The sequence below is a fragment of the Myripristis murdjan genome, chromosome 1 (assembly GCF_902150065.1).
Source record: "Myripristis murdjan chromosome 1, fMyrMur1.1, whole genome shotgun sequence".
NCBI lineage: Eukaryota > Metazoa > Chordata > Actinopteri > Holocentriformes > Holocentridae > Myripristis > Myripristis murdjan.
Genome location: NC_043980.1, coordinates 20,942,272 through 20,956,494, shown reverse-complemented (window position 1 = coordinate 20,956,494; position 14,223 = coordinate 20,942,272). Strand labels below are relative to the sequence as shown.

The following is a 14,223-nucleotide window of genomic DNA, read 5'->3' as shown; positions in this document are numbered from 1 at the left end:
ACCACGTCATTGGTGGGCGGGGTTACAGACCCAAACGGGAACAGCGAACGCTATAAACGTATAGCTAAGCGTAGTCGTCGTTCGTTCTGACCACGAATACGATGGGTAGCCAGCAATAATTGCGTTTTTCGCCTCTGGATTCAATTCAATTCAATTTTATTTATTTGTATAGCACAGAATCACAAATACAAATTTATCCCAAAGGGCTTTACAGAAATCGCAATGTAGGCTTGTAAAGACACGAGCAGTATTTGCATCGCTACGATGAGGTCGTCCATTTGTCTTCCATGTTTGTTACTGTGATTCCGAGCAAGCATCTCGCACACCCACACCTAAGAGATCACGTTTTACGCTGACGTAATGATGTGGGTCTGACTTGTCTCCGCTTGGCTCTTGGCCAATGGAAAAGCAAACCGGTTCTTTGTTGGAACCAATTAAGCACTGGCTTTAGCACAGTGGAAAAGGGGCATTAATGGCACTTAGGGCCTTATCTTGTGCCACCCACTACCCGTTGCCACAACCCGCTACCTGTGAATTGTGCATTTAGCAGCTTCCGCTATCCCTTTTACAAGAGCGCACCCAAGCGGCTTCAATGCGCGTATACTTGGACATCTGTGGACGTGCACATGGGGCTCCACAAAACTGCGCCTCTCCCGTCAGGCAGTGACGGAATTATGTCACCTGGTTGCAGATGATGTAGACACCGCTGCCGGCTGTCCATATGCCTTGCCCGTTGCTGTTAGGGCTACTGTGGCACTATTTTTCTATGCTAGTGCATCATTCCAACACCCACTCAGCTCAATTGGAGGCATGACCCAATCTGCCCTAAGCTCGGCTATAACTGCAGTCACTGTCAGCATAGTCCGACATGCCAGTAGGTACATCACTAGTTCCTCTCTCCATCACGGGTTTCGGTCTGCGGATTTAGGATAGCGCAGCCTGCCCTTAAAGGCAATGGCACCTGGCACACTGATTGGTTTAATTAGCGTAACACCCAAACCACGCCTATGCATAATATAGCGGGTAGCGCAGGTGTTTTACGGATAACGGCAGGTGTACAAGATAGCAAATAACGGGTTTAGGGACTCTGGCACAAGATAGGATAAGACAGCAATTGTGGCATGTTATAACACAATGCACTGAATTATTACATATTCATAAAAAAAGTTCCACTTTGCATTATGTAATAACAGCCACATTATGTAATAAGTTATTACAAAATGCAGGAAAATGTATTACTTTTTGCATTCAATGATTGTACTGTAAAATGCGACAAGTTATTATAAATTTACTACATTAGGGAGAATCATTTCAAAATCCATCCAGATGCAAAATACACTAGCAGTAAGTGGGAAATATTTTGAGTATATTGGGTGAATTTTGGGTGAACTGTTCCTTTAAAAGCAATCCTGCTTTTTTTGTTTTTGTTTTTGTTTTTGTTTTTTGTTTTTTTTTAGAAAATTCATGCAAAATCCCCAACTAGCGCAGTGGCCCACCTACAAACTAACACTTGAGTTTAACTATTATCCTGTTGTTGTCTGAGCCTCCAGGCAGATCCACAGAGAGGCTGAGTCCTGGCAGACTCTACGCACTCAGCAGTGCATCATGTATGGGAACCAGAGAGTGGAGCACCCCCCCCTCCTCTGAGCCCTGCTGGGACTAGTGGAGCGGGGTGCAGCAAGGCACAAGCAAGTGAGTAAACATCTCCCCAGGGATCCCGCTCTATTCCTCCATTCTTTGCTCACCATGTCTTGCCCTGGTGTAATGAGAAATTCTTTTTATTGGCTCAAGTGTCAAACTGGCGTCAGAGCACGTCATCCAGAGTCTCTGAGCTGATTTTCCTTTCTCTCTTTTTGCACCTTTCCTTGCTCTTTCACTGTCATATTTTATTCACTCCATCACAGTTGCTGCTGTCTCACATATTTTCTCTGTCCCCATTCTTTCATTTTTTTTGGGTCCCCTTTTACGTCAAATCCTCCCCCTCACTCTCCCTTTTTTCTGTGATTTCTCCATTCATAAGCTCATCCGTCTCCAACTACTCTCTCCATGCCAATCCTTCTCGCTTTCGCTTTCTCTCTCTCATTTTTCCTCAATCTTGGCCTCCACAGTTTCCTTTCCCACTCCCTTCCTATCTGTCACTTGGCATCATTCACGCTTTTCCTCCTTTCCTTCTCTCCATCTATCTCAGTAGCAACCTCTCTCTCTCTCTCTCTCTCTCTCTCTCTCTCTCTCTCTGTCTCTCTCACTCCCGCTCTGTCTCTCTGTATCGCTCTTCATCCTTTGCTTGGCACTGTACACTCTGCTCCTCCTCCTCATTTGGCTCCCTAGAGCCCCCATACCGATTTGTGTCTGTGGGCTTTCTCCTTTCTCCTTGGATAGAGGTCAGATGGGCTTCCTCGAGACTGAGAGGTCTCTCCTCGAGCTGCCATGCACGAGTGTGTGTGTATGTGTGTGTGTGTGTGTGTGTGGACTACATTCTATTTCCGTGTGTGTACTTGCAAATGCTAGAGGACGTGCGTGTGTTGTTTGTTTTTTTCTCAGTGCACGTGTGTATTTTCTCTGGATGCATGTTTTCTCTTGCCAGTGATTGCCCTTGACATAAAAGCAAAAGGATAGGCATACACCTGACTGCCTGTATTTGTCTATGTGCTTGGAGCTGAGGATTGTGTGTGCATATGCGTGCATTTTAACTTGTATGAGTGTATCTCATGTATTGAGATGAGTGTGTGTGTGAGTGTGTGTGTGCGCAAGTGCATTTGTCTGAGTGTGTGTATGTGTTTCGTCAGGATAAACAATGCACTCGAATTCTACCATGAAACCTCTGAATAAACTGACATTCAGCGTATACACAGTGGACTCACTCACAACCACACAAAAACAAAACTCCCTCTGAATCAAGTTCGATTTGAAGGATGAGACAAGTGCGTCAGACTTTTTGGGCCAAGATGGCTACGCATGACCTCAATCACTCCATATGGGGAGCACTTGGGGACGAAGGGCCAGAGACGCTACAGCACAGCCAACACCTGAGCAGTTACCGCGGTGACGGCACATGGAGCAGTTGGCTGGCATTGTCTGAGTGCAATAATGAATTACCTGGAAATGCCCGCTGGGAAGCATTGATAGTTGCTGGCAATACACTGGAGAATTGGCGGCATGAATATTTGTCCTCTGCATAGCAAAGTGGTCATTTGGCTGTCTGGGGAATGGTGTTAATTGCAGGCCAAACCGGCTGAAATTCAGAGCGGAACGCCTACCTGAGTGTTTTGGTGGTCATGTCGGCTGCTGTGATACCGTGATATACCAGCGTTTCATTCCACACTGGGTTCAAGGTGTTCTTCAGGGTTTTTGTGCGTAGCTTGTTTGCCTGAAGGAATAGAAAGAGTGAAAATGAGAAAAGACATGAAAGGGGAAAAAGATAGTGGAATACTGACATTCTAGGAAAGGGAGGCAACAAAAGAAGGAAAGATGAACCAAGAATGATTAGAGTTGAGGGAGCAAACTTGTAAGATCAGAGTGAGAGAGGCAGAATCAGAGATCATGAAAGCGAGCAAACAGGAATGAGACTAAAAGATCAAGAGAGAGAGAGAGGAGAAGCATCATTTATCTCTCTCCCTCAGGTAATTGCAGACATCTGCCACCTACTTTATAGAGGAGAGGAAGAGGACGGGAGGCTTCCCTCACCTCGCCTGTCCGTCTGTCGTCCCCCACCTGACAAGGAAGGGCACCAGCACCAGCCAGACCCACAAAACAAGCACTGCTTCTCTAACACAACACACCAGCCAATTAGACTGCACTAATGCAATTTGCATGAAAAATTAAAGATTTCTAGGAGAATAAATGCCCAGAGGCCCCTGCTAACAATACCATCCATAGATAGAGTTCGCAGGCACTTGCTGGCTCATCTCCCACAGTTGCCTTTGGGATGTGCATCTTGTTTTTCATATTTTTTATTCATATTTTCTTTCATATTTATTATGTTGGTTACAATGCTGTTTTCTTTGGTACTGCACATCAGGCTCACATCCAAACAAAATTCATTATATACATAGGCACATTCACATACTAACTGGCCATACATAGACACATGTCTTGTACTAATCTTACATAGCCGCACCTCTGGCTCAATCAAAGGAGGTTGGGAGAAATTCTCATCATGAAACCTGGGATAACAATATACTGCCGAGCCAAAGGCAGCGCTGAGTATGAAATAGGATTAATGCACAAGCATCGGGAAACAGCTTCTGGTTTGTTTTTCTTCCCAAGCAAGGCAGGTTTCCATCAATGACTTAGCTACAACAAGTAAATCTGAGCACATATGGGGAGATCAAATAAGCAAAACAAAAATGAATGAAATCTTAAAATGAGGATTTGATTCTGTCTTGTCAAATCAGTATGCGCATTACACCCAATCCAGCCTCTAATGTCCTCCATTGTTTGTGCCTTGCCAAAACTTTTGCTTTGCCAGCTACCTAATAGTGTCTGGATCCACCATATGTTGCAGGTTGAGGTATGTTGTGTCATGACTTACTCATTTCTCCTATTCAAATTGAAACAGTCACATGTTTCCTCAATCCTGTTCTCTCAGCATATAAAGAATTTGCCCTAAACTAGACAAATAAACTTAATCTGATAGTATGTATTCAATAAGTAATATCCAAAATGGTGTTTATGGTCAAGCAGCTTCCAAATATAGTCTTTTATTTGAATACATTTTTATTAACATTAGAATGCTGGCATTAGTGTTGGCATGAGCAATATTGGCTGCTTACATAACATTAAATTTTATCAGCAAACATTTTCCCTCAGTCTAAAAAGAAATTATTTCCCATCATGTGCATGTCCTCTGGTGTTTAAACAACAATGCTGATAGCACATGTTCAGTAAATAATGTCTAAATGCTATTTGAATAAATCTCACTGAAAAAAATATGGGACTGTAGGAGCATATGACCTTGGGAGCGCAGGGCCGAGGGGGCACAGATCCTGTTGCAACTTCCATGTGTGCATGAGGCATCAGCGCCGTGCTCTGCCCCAGAAAAATTTGACCAGTTTGAATGATGTCAACAGCCAACAGCACTGCTGCCCTTTTCCAACCAACCGATGTGTTTTATATTTCTCCAGACTGTTGTTTGAGCTGGAGGTGTGGCTCTGCAAGATTACATAAGCCCCACAGCAATGGGGAGAAAAATTAAAGAGATCACTCCATATTCTCAGAATCTCTGTGTTTTTTCTGTGGCAATGGTTCCCAAACCTCGTTTCGCCTAACCATGTTATCGGGATTTGTGCACCAGGAATGAGACAGTCAGTCAGAAAGAATGTGGAGAGCCTGCAAAGATGCACAAAACTGTAATAGAGAACCAGGGTCATTCATCAAATATTGATCGTTCCTTTCTTAAGAAAAGATATTGTCATTTTTATGATATGTTCATAGGCAGGGATATAGGGTAAATTTGTTTAATTTGCATTATTCTTTGTATGTCATTTTTTGCAAATAAATGCCCTGAATAAGCTTAATTTTGTTTGAAATTATAATAACATGTGTTCAATAGCTCATAAGAAGTTAAATCTAACACCATAACATACCCACATAAACTGTAAAGCTGCAAGTTTCCACCTGTGAGATGGGAAAAGTGTAGACTATACTCTAAAAGTAGTCTTGCACACATCTGAAGGTGGTTATTTGGCAGCATCCTGGTGCTTTGAAGATAAATGCCCCCTTACTCCCTTTTCTGTCTTCTCTCCCTCTCTCCCTCTCTCTCGCCTCTTTCTTTCTGTCAGAGTCAGCCCCTTACTAGAGTCCCAGGGCCAGATTTTCCATCCATCCTCCCGTTTTTGTCCTTAGATCCCATTGTTCTGCTTCCACCGCCTCCCCTCCCTCCTCATCCTCCTCCTCCCCCACTACCCATGCTTGTCCTCCTTTATTCTCCATTTTCTGCTGTAAAGTTGTCCTTATCTTCAAGAGTCAGTCTTCCACAGTTCATTCCATGAGAGGAACAAGTGTTTTCGATCCATACCATTTGTTTGATTCATTAATGTGCAGGAGCAGCGGGGCGAGGTTCAAAAGCCGAGTCACGACTCACAGTGGTGTTGCACAGCTGTATGTGTGCCTGCATATAACTCACAAATAAACTCGGCAACTCGCTGCCACGGAACTAAATAAATAAATAAATAAATAGCCGTTCCTTATTGACTGAAAGGAGCTGGTAAAAAGCAGTGAATTGTTCCTCTGAGCCACCCCATTACGACAAGTTGCATAAACATTTAAAACAGCACCGGCATCTCATCCTGCCTCGTGCCACCCTCTGTCTCTTTTTTTCTCCCACCTCATTTGTGCTTTTACATCTGTCTCTAAATGTTTTATCTCTAGCCCTCCATCTGCCCATCACACTCTTCCTCCTTTTTTGCTCCATCTGTGTATGCAGACCCTCTCACTTCTTTCAATCCACCTAAGCCTCTATCCCTATATTTTCAGAGCTGCAAACAAATTGCAGGCGGCTGTGGGTGAATCGGAAATCTTATTTTCCATATACCTCGATTAGGAATGGGCAGGCATTGACTGGGAGCAGATGGAAATTCGACCAAGGCACTAAAACACAATGTGTGTGTGTGTGTGTGTGTGTGTGTGTGTGTGTGTGTGGAGGGGGGGGGGTCTGTAAAAGCTAGAAAAAGAGAGAGGGAGCTACTAGGACAAGCAGTGCTGTGACTGAGTGAAGCGTCATGTGATTCTCAACATGTGTCTTCAGATGAGCAAGGTCATGTCCTGAACGTGTGGCTGTGTCCATGTGGCCCAAAACAGCACGCATGTCTGCATAAGTATATGAGCAAAGAGCATCTGTGACAAGATGTGAGAGTGAGAGAGAGGAGGAGGAGGAGGAAAATGTGTGGGACACGTCTCTCTCCCACTAGGAGGAGAGAGTGTGTGTGTGTGTGTGTGTGTGTGTGTGTGTGTGTGTGTGTGTGTGTATGTGTGTGTTTGTGTGTGTGTCCCTCTCCCCACTGAGTATTTTGACAGCTCTATCCTTTGTGGAAACTGAAACCTTTTGTCTTTTGTAATACTGATTATGACACAAGTTTGTGTACAGCCAAGTATGTGTGTATGTGTGTGTGTGTATGTGTGTGTGTGTGTGTGTGTGTGTGTGTGTGTGTGAGTGTGTGAGCCCGTCATCCTCACTCTTACTCTTGCACACTCCCACTTTCAAGTGACGTGGCCCAGTCTGGTGGATATTTAACAAACGGTGGTTTGTGGGTACTTACCTACTCATTGACGCTTTCTCCCCCCTCCACCCCACGCTGCCCCACCCCTCCCCCATCAACACTCGCCTGTTGACGTGAGCCGTGTAACAATCCTCACTGTTTCCATGACAACCACCTGCTGCTGTCCTCCCCTCATCTGTCTCTCCCTCAGTCCCTCCCTTTCTCCCCCTTTCCTCCTTCTCAGTTCTCTCCCTTCTCTCCACACACTGTTGGTATTTCAAGGTCAAAGAGGGTCACGGCGAGATAGTGAGATAGTTACAGAGATAGGAGTGGAAAGTGGAAGAGGGAGACAGATAACAATGGAAGAGAACGCGGACACAGGGAGGCTGGAGGACAAAAATGCCCCAGACGTGATATAGTTAGCACCTTAGACCCCAGACAGTTGCCATGTCCAACCCATCTTGGCTCAGCATCCTCCCTGCTTATCCTAACCTCATTTTGTTTTGTGCCACCTTGAGCCAAAATGGCCGACAACAGGTTGCCATCTGCTGGGGCTGTTGTTGCAAGCCTTATCTTCCCTGCTGCTTGAGTCAAAAACAAGACAAGAGCAGTGAAATAGACCAGAACATGTTTGTGCTTGATAAAGCAGAGCATTGGCCAAACCACATTAAGCAGTAACCAACCAAAACACTCCCTGGTCAATGGCTCGAAATGATAGACTAGTTCAGCCTGCTGCCAAGTCTTTGCAAGTGCTTTTTGACCTTTCATGGTTTCTAATAAATAAGAATGAATTACTCCCAGCATTTTTCCATTATTTACCAAAAATTAAATAACTTCTTTTCTCATTTTTAATTAGGTATACAATGGGTGAGATAATTTTAGATCGGCATTTGCAAAAATCCTCCCAATAAATAATTTTCTGTTGTCGTCTGTTCCCCTGTGGAGATTTCCAGAGAGATCAGCAGTGTGTGTGTGTGTGTGTGTGTGCAGCAGTGTGTGTGGCATCCAGTGTGTGACAGGATAACATTAATAGCAATTGAGGTGAGGTTGGAGTAGTGACCTTGCTAGCCCCTGGCAGGAGATGGAGCTTGACATATGGATCCGCCAGCCCGTTGGAGTCCATGGCTTTCAGTCCCTGTGTGCACAGACACACACCCGCAAACGCATGCACGCACATGCACACACACATGCGCCCACATGCACCCATACACGCACACACACACACATACACTGGGTCAAAGGTGAAGTCATCACACCCTCAAACGCTTCTCACAACTGACAGACTCAGGAAAAGACGGAGGATATGACATGCCAGTTACATCTGAATAGTGCTGCCGGGTTCTGGGAGGATTACTGTACATAACTAACATCATCTGACAGAACACAATATATAGTACAATGACTGTGTCCTTGCTCTGTAGCCACACCGCATGTATTTTACAAGGCAGAGCAGCTTCAAAGGATAGGTTTGGCATTTTTCAACCCAGGCCACATTAAAATGTTGACACCCATGATCAGTAGCACCGTATGGTCGGATTGGAGGAATTTAGGATGATTGTAAGGGCTTATGACTGACTGCGGCTCTCAAACAATATTATAATACCTTGCCATTTTACATGAAACGGTTCAGCCCTGCCTCCTCACAGGATGCATCAATGCAAATACCTGAGAGTGTGGCAGGGGCAAAGTGAAGGGAGTGCCAATACAACTCAGCAAGATGTACAAAGTCAAAAAAGAAAAGCAAAATGAGAGAGAGAAGAGGTACGGCAGTATGTTTGTCCAAAACAAAGTTGGTTTAGTCCCCCAGGTGCAGCAAACATATTGGTTAAAATTGACCTAAGATCATTATTTCCATGCTGAAACTGCTTGCTTGCTCAACATTGCCTTCATAGAACATTCTTTTCACTAACGGAAATTTTGTTATTATTATTATTTAGTTACTGCCAGGTAAATTTATAGCAAGCTATTCACACTAAATCATTTGTCCTGATGCCACATCCAGCAAATGCATCTTCCTCTGCAGCCGCGTGCCCCACTGAACACAATGAACCAGCCGACTCCCTGAACGAGGTGAGCAGAGCACAGTGTCAGGCAGTTAGCCTACTTTTACTTTCACCTTGGTGACTGGCAGTGTTAAATTATGATCAGTCACTCAATAATATTAACACTGCTATGTACATGGTGTAGTTACAGTTAATAAGATGTACATATTTAAAAATAAACTAAGCAAAATTGTGGCAACTGAAATTAAGGTGATGTAATAGTAGTCTATGCTCTGTATACACTGCAGAGTCAGGACCCTGTTTAATTTATGAAGTTTTCAAAGACGTGTTCAGTGACTTTTCTAGCAGGGAGGCTCAGCACTTGGCTCTCAGGGAGTAAGGCTAGTGATAACTGTGAAAAAACACGAACAAAAGCTGTTGATACAAGGTATATAGGCTATGTGTAAATAAAAAAAAATGTGATTGGGTGGAAGAGCCCCTCCACCAATTGAAGAAATACAAATAAAAAATACAAAATACCACAAATGTTTGCAAATGGTGGTTACTAACAAATATTATTCACATTATCCAAGGTCCGAGGTCCTGAATGCAGCATTAACCTAAGCAGAATGGAGCAGGCACACACATGGCAATACATTATCATAAATGCTTAAAATATTGTTAGAAAACACCCCATGCCACCATTTCAAGATTTATTTGACTGTGCTGTGAGTTTCCTGTTTTCAGAAAGGACATGATATAATGTTTTTGAGGCTGAAAATGAGCCTGAAGCTGCAGCAGGGTGGTGAGTTAATTGAACCTAAAGCTGGCAATGAGGTTGTGTTATGCATGGTTATAAATAATAGGTATCAACATTTTGATATGTCCTGGGTTGAAAAATACTTTACCTGTCCTGTAATGCCCAACAATTTGTATTGCCATGAGACAATGTTTTTTTGTTTGTTTTTTTTTTAGCCTTGTAGATTTAACAAGCTATCCTCTCATGAGTATGAATGGTTGAACACAGTTGTCATGCAACTTTATAAAGGTAGAAATACAAGCCTCTGACAAGCACAATAGCTCCACAGTAGAATTCATGAATTGCTTTTTCAAGGAGAATTATGAAACTACACACATGCACAAAAGTGTGTACCTTGGCCTTGTGAATGGTACAGTGAAGACAGTTGTTCTCCTGATCAAAGTGCAGGCTGAACTCCAATGTGCCCAGGTAGGCTAGAAATAACACAATGCACAGATAGGCCAATCAATCACTGCCAGTATATGGACAGAATGCACACGCAAACACACACTGACAGTCACACACACCATCTCTGAGCCATATTTGCAGCAGATGGCCTTTTAAAAACATGACGTTGCTTAATATGAATTGATCTGCCTCGTTTGATTACTGTTTGGGAATGAGCAGAAACTTGCAGACTGAATCCCACTATTGCAGCTCTGCACAATAAATCATCACTGGTGCTTTGTCACAGAAAGTGGGAGTGACAAAGACATTTGCAAATCGCTTGACTCCACAATTACTGTGTAAGCACATGTGCTTTAGAGGAGTGTGTGCAGAAACTAATTTTGCACAAACAAAACGACAACTCTCCACTTTCAAGTTTACGGAGCGGCAGTGATCACTTTGAGCTCTATTAGGCACTAATTTTCCCATTGATAAACACAGCCCCCAGAGCACTTACACACACACACACACACACACACACACACACACACATTCACCCACGCATAACAAACACATACAGATACTCCCACTTGCATACAAATACATCCTACTCGATTCTGAGCTGCCATAAAACAAAACTTTTGTTCACCCTGCGAAAAACTTACTGTCATCATCATCGGAGTCCAACTCCTCCCCTCGCTCTCCATCAGTGTCCCCCCTTCTCTCCCTGTCCTTATCGCCTCCGCCCACCTCCCCGTTAAAAGTCTCCTCTTTCAGGATCTTCTTCTCCCGTGGTGGGGGCGGTGTGCATGGGTAGTCGTGGAAACGGGGGAAGAAATCTGAGATCTGCGGGATGGGGAGGATGGGGCCCGGGCACACGTTGATGGCAAAGTGCTCCTGCATAGAGATCTTGACTGGGGAGGGAGGGGGGGGAGCTGAAGAGTGGGGGGTCACCGAGGGAGAAGGGGAGGATGAGGAGGAGGGGGGGTTGGAGGTGGAGGAAGGGGGGATGGCCAGGTGGGAGGTGGAGGGGGGCGGCGGGGGTTTGGAGACGCTCATGTGGGCTGTCGAATGAGGCTATGGATTGATATGAGAAGAGTGAAACACACACACAGAGAGAGAGAGAGAGAGAGAGAGAGAGAGAGAGAGAGAGAGAGAGAGAGAGAGACATTACGAGTGGGATAGTAAGCAAGAAAAAGCTGAATGACAGACAAGTTTGAGTAAAGACGACAAGCGAGTAACAGATTTTGGATAAAGTTGTAGCAAGGGGGAGGCGTGAGAGGCACAGAACTACCACAGAAGGGTGAGGAAAGAACATAAACCAACACAGCCATGTCTCCTGCCTCCTCTCACTCTCTAACTTTCCCACTTTTCCCTAGTTTCAAGTTTAGAGCAGCAGCAGCGGGAGTCAGTTCCTTTCAAGACAAGCCAACGCGGGCAGCAGACATTGAAATTCAATTCACAACACACTCAAAATGTCCAGGAGGAAAGATTTTTTTGTTTTCCTCCATTGATGCAACTCTGACTCCTTGGAATTTGCCAGAATGTAATGGCACTTGAGCGGTGACTCACATATTGTTGCTAGTGCACCGCGGTTGTGCTCGAAATGAATATTCAAGTGTATTGATGTGAAGTATTAATTCTATCTAGTGATGTCATTTGTATCTGCACTTCACTCTAATCCCTCCCTTATCGCACTTTGTCACTTCTCTCTTGCTCTCATCTGCAGCCCCCCCCCCACCCCGAGCAAAATTTACATAATACTATTTCAGGTCTTTCTCAGTCCTTAGCGTGTTTGTCAGGAAATGAAGCATGGCAACTGCTATCAAACTCAGCCCATTATTAAACCAAATGTTTCCCTTTTCCACACAGTCGGAGAATGAAAAAGTCAGCACCACTGTGTCTGTGAGGTTATTAGGGAACTGTTTTGATTTCATTAATCACAAGAACATCCGTTAAACTGGTATGTCCATACTGCTTATTGCTGGTCCCTCAGTATAGGCTTATAGTATCTGTCCAATTCCATGTAAAGGATGAAATACATTATGTTTTTTATTCAGTGTATTGCTGTAATACCAAAGTGTATGGTGGAGTTTGGTAAAACTCTAAAATGGGCACATTTACTCTCTCCGTGCTCTGCACACTGAGATACACTGAAAGTATGAATTGGGTTGATGGGTCACACCTGTCCTGGATGACAGTGCTGATAAAGTCTGTTCAAAACAGAGCCATTACACTATAAACCAGATTATTCAACCACAGACGCTGCATCTGCAGTCTCAGATATACACAGATACGGACAGACGGGAAATAATCTTCGGACCACCTGAGCGAGATAAACAGAGCTAGCTGCTGCAAAGCTAATGTCACATCAACATATTTGCATCACCCAGTGCTATTTTACTTTCAGATTTCAGCACTTAAGATATTAATATATTCACCCTTACTTGTTCAGTGGATGACATTTTCACTCTTCAAGGCACGAGATGCTCCTCTGTCTTTGCTGTAGTTCACTGCCAGGGAGCAACAAAGTGCCAAACATTTTGCAGATTTCAGCTTTAAACTGTTTTGTATTTAGGGTTTGCAGCTGCCATGAAACCACGACTTCCTGGGTTTGAACCTGACCCAAGACCTTTATAGCATGTCATCTCCCTCTCCCCCACCCTGCCTGTCTCTCTCTGTTCTGGGCTCCCCAGATGAAGCAGAAATGCCAAAAAATAGTGTCAAAAAATTATATTTATAAATGACGACCACCACTATTAAGAGCTAGATAAATATCATCTTCCAAACACCAAATGCTGTTTGATTTCATTGAGATCTCTATCTGGAACATATATGACCAAAACTGATTTATTAAACAGTAAAACAAAGACAAACAGTACAGTCGAAAGAATGAAGGAGCGTACATTGGAAGTGGTAACAAATGAGTTCTTGGTGTGGATGAGAAGAAAAACAAAACAAACCAAAAAACAGAAATAAAATCCTTTTCTTTTACTTTGTGGCAACAACACACACACACACACACACACACTACACTATATATATTATGTACACACAAATCAAGGCTATCTGCCGTCAGCCTCCAGTTAAGCCAATACTCCAACTACATCCAAATGGAACATTTTCAAGACCAAACCAGCTGTAAACTTGCATTTTCCCCAAAGAGGGAGTCTCTCCTCCCTCATGAAGCCAAGTTACTTAAACATACTCTCTCTCACACACGCCTGCTTCTCACAGATAAGTGCTCAGAAATGCTCATTCAGATCCCCATCACAAACACTCATTCACATCGCTGTCATGTAGCAACACACAGATTCACACATGGGTACACACAGAAATAATACCTTCCAGCATGTTGCTTGTGTACACTTTCACTCATACGCTCTCCCTCTCTTGCTCTTTCTCTCTCTCTCTCACACACAGACAGACAGAGACACGCACATGCAGGCACACATGTGCACACATCCCCATATTCATACACACATAACCACACACACACACACACATACACGCACGCAGACATAGTTTGTGGATGTGCGTCATCCCAAAACAACACACGTACCCAGGGACAGTCTTCATCTGTGCCAGCGCTCCATCTTGCCTGCTCTCACGTCCTCTGTCTCTCACACACTGAGGAGCATGCAGACCAGCTTTGAGTCAATATATCCTTCTGTACTCCCTCTCTCTCTCTCTCTCTCTCTCTCTCTCTTCTCTCCCTCCCTCTCTCTCTCTCTCTCCCTCCTCTCTGTTCATCGTTCACTCTCCTCTTCTGTGCCACCCTCCTTCCCTCCCTCCCTTCCCCTTAGTTGTGACGTGTCTGGTTAAATTCCCTGTCAGTCGTTTGCAGACTGTGCATGTA

The 14,223-nt window shown here is 44.1% G+C and overlaps 1 protein-coding gene across 1 annotated transcript in view; it reads right to left on the bottom strand.

Annotated features, from left to right (window-relative positions):
* Positions 1-14,000, bottom strand: part of doc2g (double C2-like domains, gamma) — a 32,462-nt gene extending 18,462 nt beyond the window's left edge. The window contains exons 1-5 of the mRNA XM_030051961.1: positions 13,927-14,000; positions 11,030-11,441; positions 10,332-10,411; positions 8,257-8,331; positions 3,258-3,367 (exon numbers count right to left, since the gene is read on the bottom strand). Coding sequence (XP_029907821.1) covers positions 3,258-3,367; positions 8,257-8,331; positions 10,332-10,411; positions 11,030-11,423 — 659 coding nt within the window. The 5' untranslated portion in view covers positions 11,424-11,441; positions 13,927-14,000. The remainder of the gene's footprint in view (positions 1-3,257; positions 3,368-8,256; positions 8,332-10,331; positions 10,412-11,029; positions 11,442-13,926) is intronic.
* Positions 14,001-14,223: the final 223 nt, after the last annotated feature.